The sequence below is a fragment of the Bos mutus genome, chromosome 16 (genome assembly GCF_027580195.1).
Source record: "Bos mutus isolate GX-2022 chromosome 16, NWIPB_WYAK_1.1, whole genome shotgun sequence".
Lineage (NCBI taxonomy): Eukaryota > Metazoa > Chordata > Mammalia > Artiodactyla > Bovidae > Bos > Bos mutus.
Genome location: NC_091632.1, coordinates 47,496,828 through 47,517,151, shown reverse-complemented (window position 1 = coordinate 47,517,151; position 20,324 = coordinate 47,496,828). Strand labels below are relative to the sequence as shown.

At 37.9% G+C, this 20,324-nt stretch overlaps 1 protein-coding gene across 1 annotated transcript in view; it reads left to right on the top strand.

Annotated features, from left to right (window-relative positions):
* The window catches only part of MROH9 (maestro heat like repeat family member 9), a 102,438-nt gene that overhangs the window by 69,822 nt on the left and 12,292 nt on the right, over positions 1-20,324 (top strand). Inside the window, exons 14-19 of the mRNA XM_005902418.1 lie at positions 479-599; positions 4,309-4,446; positions 7,484-7,660; positions 10,518-10,670; positions 10,773-10,889; positions 11,472-11,574. Coding sequence (XP_005902480.1) covers positions 479-599; positions 4,309-4,446; positions 7,484-7,660; positions 10,518-10,670; positions 10,773-10,889; positions 11,472-11,574 — 809 coding nt within the window. The remainder of the gene's footprint in view (positions 1-478; positions 600-4,308; positions 4,447-7,483; positions 7,661-10,517; positions 10,671-10,772; positions 10,890-11,471; positions 11,575-20,324) is intronic.

The window sequence follows — 20,324 nt, the reverse complement described above, 5'->3', positions numbered from 1 at the left end:
ACCACCTCTTCTCCTTAATAACCTAGGATATCTCCCAAGATAGTTTCTTAATTATATCATTCAAAGGAATGATTTGGTCTAAAACTACCAGTGTAATCTGTGTGGTCACCTTTGATTGTCAAGATACTTATTTTGTATTATTTATTTTTTCTACTTTTGGTCAGGCATGGATGGGAGCTTGCAGTAACATAGGGCAGTCTATACTGTGACACAGGATAGGAGAAACAGGAAAGAGGACTGATGTTAAGGACAGAGATATTATCAGTGATCCAGGTACATATAACTCCCCAGAGTCTGCACAGAATTCATAATGGGGCTGCAGTTTACCTTGGATTAAGGGATATTTGAGAATATTCTTTTTATCTGCATGATACAAAATATAAGGCTAATGGTTCTCCCTTTTCTACCATTAGCATTTGCTGATGCAGAAAGTGTTTTTATCTTCTTTGCTAATTCAGTGCCTTATTCTTCTTTACAGAACTCTCAGTGAATACAACTTTCCACAGTTTCCAGAGACCTTGCATTATCTCTACAAACTCGCTGTAGAAGGTCCTAGAAGGTCAGAAGACAGTGTCATCACAATAATATTCTTCACTGAAGTGAGTTTCACTAGGAGACTGTGAATAACTGGGTTCTCATTTCCTTTCCTCATCCAAACTTAAATCAACATTCCAGTGTTTTATCTCCCTCTCCATATACTGATTCTTACCAAAAGTTAAGACAATAACAGATATCTGAAGCTGAGGGGGTAAGGTGAAGATAGATTTGGACTATGAGAGGGTTGTCCCTTTAGACTGTTCCAGAAATTGAACTTTGAAGGGGTTTGAATTGTGCAAACTAATTATTTTTGTAGAACTAATTCATATATCTCTGCATGCTTGTTAAAGTATGTGGATAATTGAGTTTACTAAAGGTGCTAGGTAACATTTGGATCTAAATGAGATTTCAGACTGCATGGAGGAAAAAAAAAAGAATGGACTAAATAACTGGGTAACATGAAGCTATAGAACTCTATCACTTTGTACATGAACATTACATCAAATATTGGAATGCCATAAAGAATTAAGCAAATTGAAGATTTTTGCTCACAAAAGGCATGTAGAAAATTCTATAAAATGAAATTAACTAAATGAAATCTAACCTTCCCTAAAAGTAATATGTAATATACAAGTTTCGATTTAAGGTATGATGCTAAATATTTCCCAAAGTATGACATGATTTCAAGCTTCATAGGAAAATAGTTAATAAATTACAAAGGCATACCCCTACACTATAGTATGTACTTCTAAAGCTTTCAGAAGGATACATGAATTAGTTTAACTTAACATTGCAATAGCAAGTCACCTATGTTTTTCAAACTTGCTTAATACATTTGAATCTCTCATATTTTATTATGTGACTCATTATTTTTATTGTACTATCCTTTAATTATGTACAAATACTGAACTGGTCTAAACATAACATACAAAATCCCTCCCCTACAATAACACAGTTAAAAGAGATTTACACTTACTATTTGTTTTTAATTTCTATCTCAAATAAAGCAAATGAATTCAGGTTTTTAACATTAATAGATGGATGAAGAGAAAGACAAGTGGTGGGGGAGAAAAAAAGGATGGAGGGAGGGAGAAAAAAAATTTCTTAGCTCAGAAAGGCCTAGAAGTTGTGAGTACCTCTACTCCTCAGATCTTGGTTTCTACATACTGTTTCCCACAAAAGGAACAAGGGTTCCCTGTAGGAATGGTTGATTCCAGGGAATGTACGCAATGAATCTGAAACACCCTGTTCTGCCAGACTTACTTAAAAAAATGACAGAATGGGTCAAAAGGACACAGAAGCCAGCTTGAAGGACCATCCCCAGGAAAACCTATGACAATCTGATCATCAAAAGGATCGACAGTAATGGCTTAAAATCCTTTGAATAAAATAAGAATCCTTGAGCCTGAAAAAAAAAAACAAATAAAAAATAAACATACAGACTACATAAAATTTATATAAGCGTCATTAATATACCTGATAATGTTGAATGAAACCTAGTTGCCTCTCTCATCATGGATGTAATACTTACTGGATGTAATATTACATCATGGATGTAATACAATTGGAGAGTCACGTGACTGTCCTTCCAGGAAATCAGCAATGACCACACTCTTCCACTGCTTTCTCTGTTTAGAATTTCTGGACAATTGTCAACTTTCCAGTTCAACTATGCAGCCTCTTGGCCTTTAGTTATTCTGAGCACACAATCTATGTATTTTACCTAATTTTGGTCTTTTAAGCCAATGACACCTAAGATAGTATTACCAATGCCCATGCCATATATTCATATTTGTTATTTCTAGTTTTCTACTGGAGTAGGCAATGGCACCCCACTTCAGTACTCTTGCCTGGAAAATCCCACGGACGGAGGAGCCTGGTAGGCTGTAGTCCATGGGGTCACTAAGAGTCAGACACAACTGAGTGACTTCCCTTTCACTTTTCACTTCCATGCACTGGAGAAGGAAATGGCAACCCACTCCAGTGTTCTTGCCTGGAGAATCCCAGGGACAGGGGAGCCTGATGGGCTGCCATCTATGGGGTCGCACAGAGTCGGACACGACTGAAGCGACTTAGCAGCAGCAGCAGCAGCAGTTTTCTACTACTGTAAATAGCAATCAAGTTTACATTTTTGTGCCTAAATTTTCTTTCTTTCGGTATTTTATTTTCTTATAACAGATTCCAAGAATTTGCAATAATAACTAAAGTGTATAAGCATTCTTGGGCTTCCCTGGTGTCTCAGTGGTAAACAATCTGCCTGCCAATGCAGGAGATGCAGGTTTGATCTCTGAGTCAGGAAGAGCATCTGGAAAAGGAAATGGCAACTCGGCCCGGTATTCTTGCCTGGGAAATCCCATGAACAGAGGAGCCTGGCAGGCTACAGTCCATGGGGTCACAGAAGAGTCGGACACAACTTAGCGACATAAACATTCTCAGGCTGGGGACGGTTAACTGGAAGGCAGGGCCATCGGTGCTCCCCACACAGTTCATGGGGGAGCTCATTCCATAGCACTTCACCACTGTGGACAAGCTGTCCAATGTGAAAGGTAGAATAGATGTCCTGCGGGTGATTTGATTTGTTCTTACTGTTAAAACTTTCAGAGAGGTTGAACATTTTTAAAATATTATTATCTATAAATTAAAGTTTCATATTATGGATACCCTGACCTTTATCCATTTAGCTACTATGACCTTAGTTTTTTCTTAATGAATTGTATGATTCTCTCTCTCACACACATGCACACACACACACACACACACCACAGATTTGTGGAGGATATCAAGTAACATATGAACACGGTACTTTAAACATCATTAGTGAGATAAATCACAAAGATTAAAAAAAGTCTGTAAAGAAATATTTTCCCCGCCTCAGAGGGTTTATTGATGTTATATGCATTGAGACCATAATTTTAAGATTATGATATGCATTGAAAGTGTTAGTCGCTTAGTCATGTCCAACTCTCTGCAACCCCATGGACTGTAGGAGACCAGGCTCCTCTGTCCATGGGATTCTCTAGGCAAGAATACAGGAGTGGGTTCCTATGCCCTTCTCCAAGGGATATTCTGGACCCAGTGATTGAACCTGGGTCTCCCGGACTTCCCAGGTAATGCTAGAGGTAAAGAACCTGCCTGTCAATACAGGAGACATAAGAGACATGGGTTTGATCTTTGAGTTGGGAAGATCCCTTGGAGTAGGGCACAGCAACCTACTCCAGTATTCTTGCCTGGAGAATCCCATGGGCCGAGGAGCCTGGCGGACTACAGTCCATAGGGCCACAAAGAGTCAGACACAACTGAAGTGACTTAGCACACACACATGCTCCTGCACTGCAGGCAGATTCTTTACCATCTGAGCCACCAGGGAAGCCCATGGTATGCATTACATGGTAGAAAATGAATAAGTAAACATATAACTGCTATTAGGCACCAAGGTTCTCCAGGTAAGAGAAAGAGGAGGCAGCATAAAAGTATAAAAAGTTAACATAAACTCTATTATCCTATGTGAAAATTTTCTTTCATCATATCTATATGTATGAAATTTTCTTTCATCATATGTATATAACAAAGCACGTATTTCTTATTACATCTGCTACTTCTCCTTCCCTCTATGGGCCCAGAAATATATGTGAAGTAAAAGTTTGTGTATGTATTTAGAGTTTTAGTGTGATTTGTATTCGTTTTACTAAACATGTCTTGATTTTTATTACTGAAGCAAAAAAATCTTGCTTGGCCATTATTCCATCTACAAACTTAACTGTTTTCTTTTAGCTTCTCAATAATTTCTTCAAGGACCCATTCCCAGAAAAATTTTTGGTTCTCTTCAGAAACTGGGTCAATGATCCCGATCCTGCAGTTTGCAAATTGAGCCTTCAGAAAATTGCCAGTATGGCACCAGTTATCAATGAGGTATGCATGTGTATGTGATTTGTGTCTGCCAGCACTCAAAGTTACGATCTGAGATTTGATGATCTGAGATAACTCAATATCATTACTGACAAAACACTGATTATTTTTAGTTTATACATCACTAAAACAAAGTCAAGTATTTTATCAATAAGGAAACTGAGTTGAATTGAAAGGATGTGTTGTTAATAGGCTTTATCATCTTATTTATATTTTCCCAGAAGATTATTCACTACACGCAGGACTTATCAAAATTGCCTTACATAAACACTCTTGTTTCAGTCTAAACCACATGTCTGTAAGTTATTTTTCACTCCAACATATACACATGAATACACACTAATTCCTGTCTCAGAGCGTTCATTCAAGTTTTTTCTTCCTTTATACTACTTTCCTCCTTCACCCATTCACATTTTTCTTATTTTTCAATGATTATCTCAAGTCAAATTTCACTGAATATTCTGCTTTCTAGCACCCTGATCCCTTTCAGAGCCACTCCAACTATAAGCACTTGCTTATATAATATTTATATTTATGGCTCTCTACCTATGGCTCTGAAACTAACAGCATCAGTGTCTCTTGGAAACTTGTTAAAAATGCACCTTGTCAGGCCCTATCACAGGCCTATGGAATCAGAAATCCTAGAGGTTGTGCCCACCAACCTATGACTTCAAAATTCCTCCAGGTGATCCTCAGTTCAGTTCGGTTCAGTCACTCAGTCGTGTCTGATTCTTTGCAAATCCATAGACTGCAGATTACCAGGCTTCTCTGTCCATCACCAACTCCCGGAGTTGCTCAAAATCACATCTATCGAGTTGGTGATGCCATCCAACCAACTCATCCTCTGTCGTCCCTTTCTCCTTCTGCCTTCTATCTTTCCCAGCATCAAGGTCTTTTCAAAAGAGTCAGTTCTTCACATCAGGTGGCCAAAGTATTGGAGTTTCAGCTTCAACATCAGTCCTTCCAATGAATATTCAGGACTGATATCCTTTAGGATCGACTGGTTTCATCTCCTTGCAGTCCAAGGGACACTTAAGAGTCTTTTCCAACATCACAGGTCAAAAGCATCAATTCTTCGGCACTCAGCTTTCTTTATGGTCCAACTCTCACATGCATACATGACTACTGGGAAAACCATAGCTTTGACTAGATGGACCTTTGTTGGCAAAGTAATGTCTCTGCTTTTTAATATGCTGTCTAGGTTGGTCATAGCTTTTCTTCCAAGGAGTAAGCGTCTTTTAATTTCAAGGCTGCAGTCACCATGTGCAGTGATTTTGGAGCCCAGGAAAATAAAGTCTGTCACTGTTTCCCTTGTTTCCCCATCTATTTGCCAAGAAGTGATGGGACCGGATGCCATAATCTTAGTTTTCTGAATGTTGAGTTTTAAACCAACTTTTTCCCTCTCCTCTCTCACTTTCATCAAGAGGCTCTTTAGTTCCTCTTTGCTTTCTGCCATAAGGGTGGTGTCATCTGTGTATCTGAGGTTATTCATATTTCTCCCTGCAGTCTTGATTCCAGCTTTTGTTTCATCCAACCCAGCATTTTGCATGATGTACTCTGCATAGAAGTTAAATAAGCAGGGTGACAATATACAGCCTTGACGTATTCCTTTCCCAATTTTGAACCAGTCCGTTGTTCCATGTCTGGTTCTAACTGTTGCTTATTGACCTGCATACAGATTTCTCAGGAGGCAGGTGAGGTGGTCTGATATTCCCATCTCCTGAAGAATTTTCCACAGTTTGTTGTGATCCACACAGGCAAAGATTTTAGCCAGGTGATTCTGGTACAGGCTAAACTGGAGAACTACTGTCCCATATCATTTCCCACTGTCATGTGAATACTTGCCTTCCCAGAAGAGTACATCAAAGCATATTCCTAAGTTTTGTAATTCACTTGCAAATTCCAAAGTACCTTGCACAATGCTGAGACTGCAGATATTCCATAAATTGTTACTGATTTAATAAGAAATTTAATAAATCCTAGTATATGTATTTGGAGAAGGAAATGGCAACCCACTCCAGTGTTCTTGCCTGGAGAATCCCAGGGATGGCACAGCCTGGTTGGGCTGACGTCTCTGGGGTCGCACAGAGTCAGACATGACTGAAGCGACTTAGCAGCAGTAGCAGCAGCAGTATATGTATTAAGCATAGTCTCTGAAAGCTTAAAGACAGTCAGTGGGCACTCATTTTAAATTTAGAATGAAGTGAGCCATAGTTAATTTGCTTTAGATAAATCATAGGAGTCAATAGTATGAATTATAAATAGAAAGTTATTTATTGCCTTGTCTAGTGCTCTGACCAAGAGAGACACAGTAGAAAGTGATCTGGATTGAGGTTTAATATACCATCTACTAGTAAGGACTCAGTTTTCCTGCATGACACAAGTGTCTTCTGGCTATTACTTTGGCAAATAGTATTTATTTCTTTTACTTCTTTTCTTTCCAGCGTTTCTTTCTCTTTTTTGATGCCTCCTTTTCATGTTTTAATGGCTTGATACTCTGCATGTCTCTGATCTGCAATTGAGGCCCACAACTTAGCTCAGGAGCTCAGTGGCTCTCATGTTTAGATGTTAGTACTGCCAATGGCATGTTGGTAAATATTTATTAAACAATCAACTCTGTGAAAATAAGACCACTTATTCCCTGATGTAAATACTCCCACCATCGCTGATTTCAATCTATCAAAGGGACATCAGTAAACATGGATCTGGGCAGAGATGCACAGTAGCACATTATTAGTTAATATTTCCACCATCCAGATACAATACATGTAAACAACCTGAAAGGCAGAAAAAATTAGAAAATTTAGCAAAAGAAATAGGAAGAAATGAGTCTTGAATATTTACTACCATTGTTTTTTATTTATTTCTAAATTTACAAAATTTAAATTTTTAATAGTGACTTTTTTTGACAATTGATTCCTATAAGCCAGCCCCAGCACATCACTGCATGGTGCCCACACTCAGAGGTGTGTGTATCAAATGCTACCTCAAGTCTCCTTCTAGTCCCTAATTCCCACCGCTTTCTTTCTGTTATACATAGATAGAAAATGTCTGCAGCTTGTTAACATCCATTTTGGACGCCTTCCTTTCCAAAGACATGACTGTTATAATCCGGGCCTTGATAACCCTCAGAAAACTTTTAGACAGACTGGACAAGGTGACCTACTCCTCCCTGTCTACCAGAATTGCCTCCAGCTACTGTCCTCTGATGGATCATGTGAGTTTCTCACAGATATGTGAGATCATTGGGTTTCATCATTCAGCTGAAGCACCAGCTAAGGCAATGATATTACATTCCAGAATAAGTGAACAGAAGGCAGTCAATTTGTGCCGATCTGCCATTTGTTTTCCAGAGATAATAATATTGACCAAGTAAGCTCTAAGTTTGTATATGTGTTTTTACACATTTTTAAAATTTTATGTATTCATTTATTTTTGGCTGTGCTGGGTCTTCCGTGCTGCTTGGGCTTTTCTCTAGTTGCAGCAAGCAGGGGCTATACTCTAGTCGCAGTGCACAGTCTTCTCACTGTAGTTTCCTCTCTCGTTTCAGAGTATGGGCTTCAGGGTACTTGGGCTTCAGTCGTTGCTGCACATGCGCTCAGTTGCTGTGGCTCCTGGGCTCTAGAGCACAGGCTAATTGTGACTCACAGGCTTAGTTGCTCCATGGCATGAGAGATCTTCCCGGATCAGGGATCAAACCCATGTCTCCTGCATTGGTAGGCAGATTCTTTACCACAGAGCCACCAGGAAAGCCCTGTATGTTTGTTTTTAAGCTACAGAAGTCTGACCATAGGAAATGAGAGTCAAAATGTAGCCTTTATTTTTAGATGAAAGAGGAATTGTAGTTTAGTGGCTATATTTGTTAACACAGAATCTGGACTTTCTAGGTTCAAATCCCTGTGCTGCCACTGACTAGCTGTGAAATCTTGAGCAAGTGGCTCAGTCTGTTAGTACATCATCTGTAAAACAGAGTGAGTAGCAGGTATATTATGGGTATTAGAGTTGACATGTGTAATACCCCAAATGAATTTATTATCATAGAAAACATTAATTAGAAAGTCTTTGATCAGAAAGTTGTGCATTTTGAAAATTCTCATTTTTATGGTAATGTGTAGTATTTATGGTAAATGTATAGTTTATTAAAAATATAGTATTTTAATAAACAAGAACATGTTGGTATGCTATGAGAAATCTATTTGTTTTTAAAGACTCCTTTGATGAGTTGTTTGTGAACCAGAGAATTGTGTCATAGTAAATTATCTTGCCAAAATTTGTAACTTCTTACTAGTTCTGCAGATTTCATTGAAAGGGGGCTCAATATTATTAAATTATAGAAAGAGGAAACTTAGTGGCAGAAAAGATTTTTATAAGGACATAATAATAGTAATAATAACACTGGCTAAAATTTATTGAGCATTTACTGTACACCAGGCATTATTCTAAGGGATTTACATGGACAATTTCATATAATTCTCTAGACAACTCTCTTGGGCTTCCCTTGTGGCTCAGCACGTAAAGAATCCACCTGCAATGTGGGACACCTGAGTTCAATCACTGGGTTGGGAAGGTCCCCTGGAGAAGGGAAAGGCTACTTACTACAGTATTCTGGCCTGGAGAATTCCACGGACTGAATAGTCCACAGGGTCCCAAAGAGTCGGACATGACTGAGCGACTTTCACTTTCACTAGAAGACAACTCTATTACTATTTTCCAGTTTACATATAAGCAAACTGAGGCAAACTGAAGTGAATATTAGACCAAGTTCATACAGCTGATAATTAGTATGTCCATGTAAATAATTATCTTCAAAATGGAATAATATTTTTGTAAAACCTGGAAGTGATATTATATTTTTTAAAAATTAACCTCTTCCTCTGACTTGTAATTTTTCTCTTCTAGAATCCTTATAATCCAATCACCGTCCTATTTGGACTAAGTAAACCCTTGGAAACCTAGTATTATGCCAGTATGCAAAGAACTCACGTTGGTATTCAGTAGCAATTCTGTAAAGGCCTCCAGCATTTGAATATATCATGGTTACATTACCCTAAGTATTTTGATAGAAATTATCTCCAAGTTATATGGATTTTTACATGTTATATCTTTCAGTTCAGTTCAGTTGCTCAGTCATGTCTGACTCTTTGTGACCCCATGGACTGCAGCATGCCAGGCTTCCCTGTCCATCACCAACTCTCGAAGCTTGCTCAAACGCATGTCCATCAAGTTGGTGATGCCATGCAACCATCTCATCCTCTGTCGTCCCCTTCCCCTCCAGCCTTCAATCTTTCCCAGAATCAGGGTCTTTTTCAATGAGTCAGTTCTTCGCATCAGGTGACCAAAGTATTGGAGTTTCAGCTTCATCATCAGTTCTTCCAATGAATATTCAGGACTGATTTTCTTTAGGATTGACTGGTTTGATTTCCTTGCAGTCCAAAGGACTCACAAGAGTCTTCTCCAACACCACAGTTCAAAAGCATCAATTCTTCAGCTCTAAGCTTTCTTTATGGTTCAACTCTCACATCCATACATGGCTACCGGAAAAACTATAGCTTTGACTAGATGCACTGTTATTGGCAAAGTAATATCTCTGCTTTTTAATATACTGTCTAGGTTGGTCATAGCTTTTCTTCCAAGGAGCAAGAACTATGGATGGAGGTTCATGGCATTGTACAGGAGAGAGTGATCAAGACCATCCCCAATTATATCTTTAGTATGTTATTAAATACTATCTTCCTAAATTTAAGAAGCTCACTTTTCACAGGGGATTTTCTTTCATGTAATATGAATTTTGGTAAGTAAGTCTTATTTTAAAATCAGAAGAAGAGATGATTTCTTAGACCCAAGGTGAATTTACCCAAGGTGAATCTTTTCTAAAAACAAATGATAAATATATACACACACATATATACACATCATATATAGTTATATACATTATATAAATATATATACTATATAGTGTGTGTGTGTGTATATATATATATATATATACACATACTATATGTTAGTGTGTGTATATATTTAGTGTGTGTGTATATATATCCTCAAATGAGGTCTTTTCTGTGTGCATGTTTTAGGGTAATGAAGGTATTCGGAGTATGGCCATTCGCCACTTTGGTCAGTTACTCATGGACATGAGTCAGTACACATGGATGCTAAATGATGTGGTTTATGCAGGCTTGGTGCCTCTGATCCTGTTTTTGGAAGACACCGAGGAAAGAGTAGTTAAAGTAAGTCCTAAAATTTTGTTTGTCTTAGTTTTGCAGAGAATCACAGTGTTTTATATAACACCAGATGGAATGGATCTTTACTGACCTTTTTCTGCTTCACAGGCATGTAAATATACATTAAAAATCTGTGCCTCAGAATTAAAATGGTCAACATTATATTTCCTAAAGGATGAATATTACAATTTTGAGCTGGTGGTGCTCAACATCTGTAACAATCTTGTAAGTGTCCACTCAAGATTTACTACCCTAAGAGTTACCAAGACAATGTTAAAGGATATACAAAGTGATCAAAAGCATAATGGGCACAAGGTGAATCCAGAAGGACTCTGAAGAGAAGATAATAAGTGGACAATTACAGCTAGGGCTTGAGACCAGACAAAAATTAAATTTTCCCACTTTCTTCTCCTTTACATGGATCATCTATTTTTTCTTCCTCCAACCCACCTACTTTGAGCAGTCTAAAGATGGGCACAGCATTTCAGATCACCAAAAGAAAAACTGGAATTAGTTTTCCATGGCTGAATGAGCTGGTTTTCTGAAAATCAGCATAAACTGCAACAATAGACAGGTAGGGATGGAAGGATGTTAACCAAAGGTTGGAAACCCAAAAACTGGATATCATATAACAAGCTGAATAATACCTGCAAGCAAGAGAGTAACGTTCCTACATAGAAACCCCCAAGTTTTAACCTGGCCCTGATTTGGTATAAGCAACCAAGTTCATTTCCCTGGAAGCCTCTCTGAATTTAGCATATGTGTATTTTCAAGAAGTGAGAGAATTTTTTTCCTTTTTATTTTCAGCTTATTTCTCATCAAAAATACATTACAGATTTGATATCTGAGACCTTAGGATTCTTGGAGAGTTCCAGAACATATCTGAGAAGAGGATCAGTTATTTTACTAGGTAAGTAAAATTCAATTCTCATTTCTTAATTTGTCTTAACAGGTAAAGAATGGATAGCAGCTAAAAGTTTTCCTTGAAAAATTATAGATTTTCTTTGTTTAGGATGGACTTTAATTTTCAGATGATATCTATAATGAGCAGAAGTTAAAATATATGATGAGAATAGAGTTCTATTTTATAATACACAGCTGAGTATAAGTATGTAATTAAACTATCATACAAAATATTCAACCGGATGAATTTCAAAATTTAAGAAGGTGGCAAACCACTAAAGTTCTCCCTTGCTGCTTAAAAATCACCTCTCCCCATTGAAGAATAATATATATTTTTAAATGCCAGTCTTTAACAAAACATGAACATCTCTAACACAAATTACAACATACGAGTGAGAGTCGCTCCGTCCTGTCCAACTCTTTGCAACCCATCAACCGTCACCTGCCAGGCTCCTTTGTCCATGGAATTCTCCAGGCAAGAATACTGGAGTAGGTTGCCATTCCCTTCTCCAGGGGATCTTCCCAAATTATGGACTGAACCCGGGTCTCCCACATTGCAGGCGGATTCTTTACCATCTGAGCTACCAGGGAAGCCCACAACAGATGAGGAAGAGCTACCAAATCCAATAAAGTTCAACAAAAGAAAATGTAGAGTTGAGGGAGTACAGTAAGATTCTAAAAGAAGACAACCAAAATTTTCAACCTTGAACAAATCTGACCAACCAGTTTTTTTCCCACTAGCTTCTTACCACGAAGATCAAAACTGCTGCTGCTGCTGCCGCTAAGTCGCTTCAGTCATGTCCGACTCTGTGCGACCCCATAGACGGCAGCCCACCAGGCTCCCGCGTCCCTGGGATTCTCCAGGCAAGAACACTGGAGTGGGTTGCCATTTCCTTCTCCAATGCATGAAAGTGAAAAGTGAAAGTGAAGTCGCTCAGTCGTGTTCGACTCTTAGTGACCCCATAGACTGCAGCCTACCAGGCTCCTCCATACATGGCAAGAGTACTGGAGTGGGGTGCCATTGCCTTCTCTGAAGATCAAAACTAATAATCCTTTATTTGGAATGAGAGGAAGGAGTTCCCATTTGCCATCAGGAAGTACGTAGGGCATCAAAGAATGAGAAAATACTTAGTCATATCATACTTGTGGGCTTCCCAGGTAGCTCAGCTGTAAAGAATCCACTTGCAATGCAGGAAACAAATCAAATCTTAAAAAATGTTTCTACACCCGAACTCAGAAAGAACTCTCAAAACTCTAAAAGAAAGTGATGTTTCTGCTTCCAGTTTCCAAACTGGTAAACCATTACTCATCACTGTCAACAGATCACTCCTTTGGGGAATGGGAGAGAGGTACCACCAACCAAAACAAGTATAAAAAGAAACTGTGGATTACGGCTCCTTTTGAATCAGTGTCTATCTTAGGGAGGCAGAACACACTTCTCTAATGTTCTATGTCCAATATAACTATCAATACTTTGGCAGAAATAAATTGAGATCTATCTTTCTTTGAAGTTGAAAAAAAAATGTTTCTACAGAGTACTTGAAAATGATAATAATTATATTCATGAATCCAAAACATTTAAAAATAAAGGTCTATAGATATAAGTGCTCAGGAATATATAATGGTAAAATGGGAGCACATGTAAAATAATCTTTCAAAGTATGGTAGGAAGTGTAAGAAAAATATATAACCATTATTTAAAAAAAAAAAAAAAAACACATTGCAGGCAATGGAAGAAAATACATAATGTTGATAACCCAGTAAGGGACAAGAAGGAAAGGGTTGAGAAATGTTAGCAAAATAAGATGTAAACCAATAAGAAATAGTTTGAAAAGTTAGGGAGTAATGATAGAGAAGACAGATTACAGAAAGATAATATCCCTGAAGAAATAATGGACAATTAAAACAGAAAAAAAGTATTCAAAGGTAAAATTTAAAAACTAAAAGAATTTTTAATTAAATATGCTGAAGATGGTAAAAACTTTCAAGACATACTTTATACAGAATAAAACATTCCTAACAAAGTTATTGGACTTTAGAGTTAAAGAATTCTCTGAACATTTGGGTAAAAAAGTCACCTATAGATTACAAAATAAATAAATCTTCCATTAGACTTCTCCACTTCAGTATTCAACTCTAAAATATAGTGGAACAGTACCTACAAATCCTTAGTAGAAAAATATGTGACCAAAGATTTTTAGATCATCAAAATTATGCCATGCTGTTCTTAGTCATTCAGTCATGTCCGACTCTTTGCGACCCATGGACAACAGCCTGCCAAGCTCTCTGCCATGAGGATTCTCCAGGCAAGAATACAGCAGTGGGTTGTCCTGCCCTCCTCCAGGGGATCTTCCCAACCCAGGGATTAAACCCAGGTGTCTCACCTTGTAAGCAGATTCTTTACTATCTGAGCCAACAGGGAAGTCCAAGAATACTGGAGTGGGTAGCCTATTCCTTCTCCAGGGGGTCTTCCTGATCCAGGAAGTGAACCAGAGTCTCCTACATGGCAGGCAGATTCTTTACCAGTTGAGCTACCAGGGAGGCTCCATCAAAATTATATCCAACTATAAAGATAATAAAATATTTCTAAAACACAAAAACTCAGCAAAAGTTCATTACCATGAACCCTTAAAGAAAGCAGTGATGGGGGGAGGAGCCAAGATGGCGGAGGAGTAGGACAGGGAGAACACTTTCTCCCCCACAAATTCATCAAAAGAGCATCTAAACGTCGAGTAAACTCCACAAAACAACTACTGAATGCCGGCAGAGGACATCAGGCACCCAGAAAAGCAACCCAACTCTTCGAAAGGAGAGAGAAGAAATACAGCTCCACCCCCCAGAACACCGACACAAGCTTCCCTAACCAGGAAACCTTGACAAGCCACCTGTACAAACCCACACACAGCGAGGAAAAGCCACAATAAAGAGAACTCCACAAACTGCCAGAATACAGAAAGGACACCCCAAACTCAGCAATTTAAACAAGATGAAGAGACAGAGGAATACCCAGCAGGTAAAGGAACAGGATAAATGCCCACCAAACCAAACAAAAGAGGAAGAGATAGGGAATCTACCTGATAAAGAATTCTGAATAATGATAGTGAAATTGATCCAAAATCTTGAAATTAAAATGGAATCACAGATAAATAGCCTGGAGACAAGGATTGAGAAGATGCAAGAAAGGTTTAACAAGGACCTAGAAGAAATAAAAAAGAGTCAATATATAATGAATAATGCAATAAATGAAATTAAAAACACTCTGGAGGCAACAAAAATAGTAGAATAACAGAGGCAGAAGATAGGATTAGTGAATTAGAAGATAGAATGGTAGAAATAAATGAATCAGAGAGGATAAAAGAAAAAATGAATTAGAAGAAATGAGGACAATCTCAGAGACCTCCAGGACAATATTAAACACTACAACATTCAATCATAGGGTTCCAGAAGAAGAAGACAAAAAGAAAGACCATGAGAAAATACTTGAGGAGATAATAGTTGAAAACTTCCTAAAATGGGGAAGGAAATAATCACCCAAGTTCAAGAAACCCAGAGAGTCCCAAATAGGATAAACCCAAGGCGAAACACCCAAGACACATATTAATCAAATTAACAAAGATCAAACACAAAGAACAAATATTAAAAGCAGCAAGGGAAAAACAACAAATAACACACAAGGGAATTCCCATAAGGATAACAGCTGATCCTTCAATAGAAACTCTTCAAGCCAGGAGGGAATGGCAAGACATACTTAAAATGATGAAAGAAAATAACCTACAGCCCAGATTATTGTACCCAGCAAGGATTTCATTCAAGTATGAAGGAGAAATCAAAAGCTTTTCAGACAAGCAAAAGCTGAGAGAATTTTGCACCACCAAACCAGCTCTCCAACAAATACTAAAGGATATTCTCTAGACAGGAAACACAAAAACAGTGTATAAATTCGAACCCAAAACAATAAAGTAAATGGCAACGGGATCATACTTATCAGTAATTACCTTAAACGTAAATGGGTTGAATGCCCCAACCAAAAGACAAAGACTGGCTGAATGGATACAAAAACAAGACCCCTACATATGTTGTCTACAAGAGACCCACCTCAAAACAGGGGACACATACAGACTGAAAGTGAAGGGCTGGAAAAAGATTTTCCATGCAAATATGGGACAAAAGAAAGCAGGAGTAGCAATACTCATATCAGATAAAATAGACTTTAAAACAAAGGCTGTGAAAAGAGACAAAGATGGTCACTACATAATGATCAAAGGATCAATCCAAGAAGAAGATATAACAATTATAAATATATATGCACCCAACATGGGAGCACCGCAGTATGTAAGACAAATGCTAACAAGTATGAAAGGAGAAATTAACAATAACACAATAATAGTGGGAGACTTTAATATCCCACTCACATCTATGGATAGATCAACTAAACAGAAAATTAACAAGGAAACACAAACTTTAAATAATACAATAGACCAGTTAGACCTAATTGATATCTATAGGACATTTCATCCCAAAACAATGAATTTCACCTTTTTCTCAAGTGCACATGGAACCGTCTCCAGGATAGATCACATCCTGGGCCATAAAGCTAGCCTTGGTAAATTCCAAAAAATAGAAATCATTCCAAGCATCTTTTCTGACCACAATGCAGTAAGATTAGATCTCAATTACAGGAGAAAAACTATTAAAAATTCCAACATATGGAGGCTGAACAACATGCTGCTGAATAACCAACAAATCACAGAAGAAATCAAAAAAGAAATCAAAATTTGCATAGAAACGAATGAAAATGAAAACACAACAACCCAAAACCTGTGGGACACAGTAAAAGCAGTCCTAAGGGGAAAGTTCATAGCAATACAGGCACACCTCAAGAAACAAGAAAAAAGTCAAATAAATAACCTAACTCTACACCTAAAGCAACTAGAAAAGGAAGAAATGAAGAACCCCAGGGTTAGTAGAAGGAAAGAAATCTTAAAAATTAGGGCATAAATAAATGCAAAAGAAACAAAAGAGACCATAGCAAAAATCAACAAAACCAAAAGCTGGTTCTTTGAAAGGATAAATAAAATTGGCAAACCATTAGCCAGACTCATCAAGAAACAAAGGGAGAAAAATCAAATCAATAAAATTAGAAATGAAAATGGAGAGATCACAACAGACAACACAGAAATACAAAGGATTGTAAGGGACTACTATCAACAATTATATGCCAATAAAATGGACAACGTGGAAGAAATGGACAAATTCTTAGAAAAGTACAACTTTCCAAAACTCGACCAGGAAGAAATAGAAAATCTTAACAGACCCATCACAAGCACGGAAATTGAAACTGTAATCAAAAATCTTCCAGCAAACAAAAGCCCAGGTCCAGACGGCTTCACAGCTGAATTCTACCAAAAATTTAGAGAAGAGCTAACACCTATCCTGCTCAAGCTCTTCCAGAAAATTGCAGAGGAAGGTAAACTTCCAAACTCATTCTATGAGGCCACCATCACCCTAATACCAAAACCTGACAAAGATCCCACAAATAAAGAAAACTACAGGCCAATATCACTGATGAACATAGATGTAAAAATCCTAAACAAAATTCTAGCAATCAGAATCCAACAACACATTAAAAAGATCATACACCATGACCAAGTGGGCTTTATCCCAGGGATGCAAGGATTCTTCAATATCCGCAAATCAATCAATGTAATACACCACATTAACAAATTGAAAAATAAAAACCATATGATTATCTCAATAGATGCAGAGAAAGCCTTTGAGGAAATTCAACACCCATTTATGATAAAAACTTTCCAGAAAGCAGGAATAGAAGGAACATACCTCAACATAATAAAAGCTATATATGACAAACCCACAGCAAACATTATCCTCAATGGTGAAAAATTGAAAGCATTTCCTCCAAAGTCAGGAACAAGACAAGGGTGCCCACTTTCACCATTACTATTCAACATAGTTTTGGAAGTTTTGGCCACAGCAATCAGAGCAGAAAAAGAAATAAAAGGAATCCAAATTGGAAAAGAAGTAAAACTCTCACTATTTGCAGATGACATGATCCTCTACATAGAAAACCCTAAAGACTCCACCAGAAAATTACTAGAACTAATCAATGACTATAGTAAAGTTGCAGGATATAAAATCAACACACAGAAATCCCTTGCATTCCTATACACTAATAATGAGAAAACAGAAAGAGAAATTAAGGAAACAGTTCCATTCACCATTGCAACGGAAAGAATAAAATACTTAGCAATATATCTACCTAAAGAAACTAAAGACCTATATATAGAAAACTATAAAATACTGGTGAAAGAAATCAAAGAGGACACTAATAGATGGAGAAATATACCATGTTCATGGATTGGAAGAATCAATATAGTGAAAATGAGTATACTACCCAAAGCAATTTATAGATTCAATGCAATCCCTATCAAGCTACCAACAGTATTCTTCACAGAGCTAGAACAAATAATTTCACAATTTGTATGGAAATACAAAAAACCTCGGATAGCCAAAGTGATCCTGAGGAAGAAGAATGGAACTGGAGGAATCAACCTACCTGACTTCAGGCTCTACTACAAAGCCACAGTTATCAAGACAGTATGGTACTGGCACAAAGACAGAAATATAGATCAATGGAACAAAGTAGAAAGCCCAGAGATAAATCCACGCACATATGGACACCTTATCTTTGACAAAGGAGGCAGGAATATACAATGGATTAAAGACAATCTCTTTAACAAGTGGTGCTGGGAAATCTGGTCAACCACTTGTAAAAGAATGAAACTAGACCACTTTCTAACACCATACACAAAAATAAACTCAAAATGGATTAAAGATCTCAACGTAAGACCAGAAACTATAAAACTCCTAGAGGAGAACATAGGCAAAACACTCTCTGACATACATCACAGCAGGATCCTCTATGACCCACCTCCCAGAATATTGGAAATAAAAGCAAAAATAAACAAATGGGACCTAATTAACCTTAAAAGCTTCTGCACATCAAAGGAAACTATTAGCAAGGTGAAAAGACAGCCTTCAGAATGGGAGAAAATAATAGCAAATGAAGCAACTGACAAACAACTAATCTCAAAAATATACAAGCAACTCCTACAGCTCAACTCCAGAAAAATAAATGACCCAATCAAAAAATGGGCCAAAGAACTAAACAGACATTTCTCCAAAGAAGACATACAGATGGCTAACAAACACATGAAAAGATGCTCAACATCACTCATTATCAGAGAAATGCAAATCAAAACCACTATGAGGTACCATTTCACACCAGTCAGAATGGCTGCGATCCAAAAGTCTACAAATAATAAATGCTGGAGAGGGTGTGGAGAAAAGGGAACCCTCTTACACTGTTGGTGGGAATGCAAACTAGTACAGCCACTATGGAGAACAGTGTGGAGATTCCTTAAAAAACTGGAAAGAGAACTGCCTTATGATCCAGCAATCCCACTGCTGGGCATACACACTGAGGAAACCAGAAGGGAAAGAGACACGTAGCCCAATGTTTATAATAGCCAGGACATGGAAGCAACCTAGATGTCCATCAGCAGATGAATTGATAAGAAAGCTGTGGTACATATACACAATGGAATATTACTCAGCCGTTAAAAAGAATACATTTGAACCAGTTCTAATGAGGTGGATGAAACTGGAGCCTATTATACAGAGTGAAGTAAGCCAGAAGGAAAAACACCAATACAGTATACTAACGCATATATATGGAATTTAGAAAGATGGTAACAATAACCCTGTGTACGAGACAGCAAAAGAGACAGTGATGTATAGAACAGTCTTATGGACTCTGTGGGAGAGGGAGAGGGTGGGAAGATTTGGGAGAATGGCATTGAAACATGTAAAATATCATGTATGAAACGAGATGCCAGTCCAGGTTCGATGCACGATACTGGATGCTTGGGGCTACTGCACTGGGACGACCCAGAGGGATGGTATGGGGAGGGAGGAGGGAGGAGGGTTCAGGATGGGGAACACATGTATACCTGTGGTGGATTCATTTTGATATTTGGCAAAACTAATACAATTATGTAAAGTTTAAAAATAAAATTAAATAAAAAAAAAAAGAAAGCAGTGATGGATGGAATTAGCCAACTAAAGAAGGAATGGATAAATTATTGCATAAGAACATCCAGATGTTCAAGCTGGATTTATAAAAGGCAGAGGAACCAAAGATCAAATTGTCAACATCGGTTGGATCATCGAAAAAGCGAGAGAGTTCCAGAAAAACGGCTTCTGCTTTAGTGACTATGCCAAAGCCTTTGACTGTGTGGATCACAACAAACTGTGGAAATTTCTTAAAGAGATGGGAATATAAGACCACCTGACCTGCCTTCTGAGAAATCTGTACGCAGGTCAAGAAGCAACAGTTAGAACTGGACATGGAACAACAGACTGGTTCAAATCAGCAAAGAAGTACATCAAGGCTGTGTATTGTCACCCTGCTTATTTAACTTATAGGCAGAGTACATCCCGAGAAGGCAATGGTACCCCACTCCAGTACTCTTGCCTGGAGAATCCCATGGACAGAGAAGCCTGATGGGCTGCAGTCCATGGTGTCGCTAGGAGTTGGACACGACTGAGCAGACTTCACTTTCACTTTTCACTTTCATGCATTGGAGAAGGAAATGGCAACCCACTCCAGTGTTCTTTTCTGGAGAATCCCAGGGACAGGGGAGCCTGGTGGGCTGCTGTCTATGGGGTCACACAGAG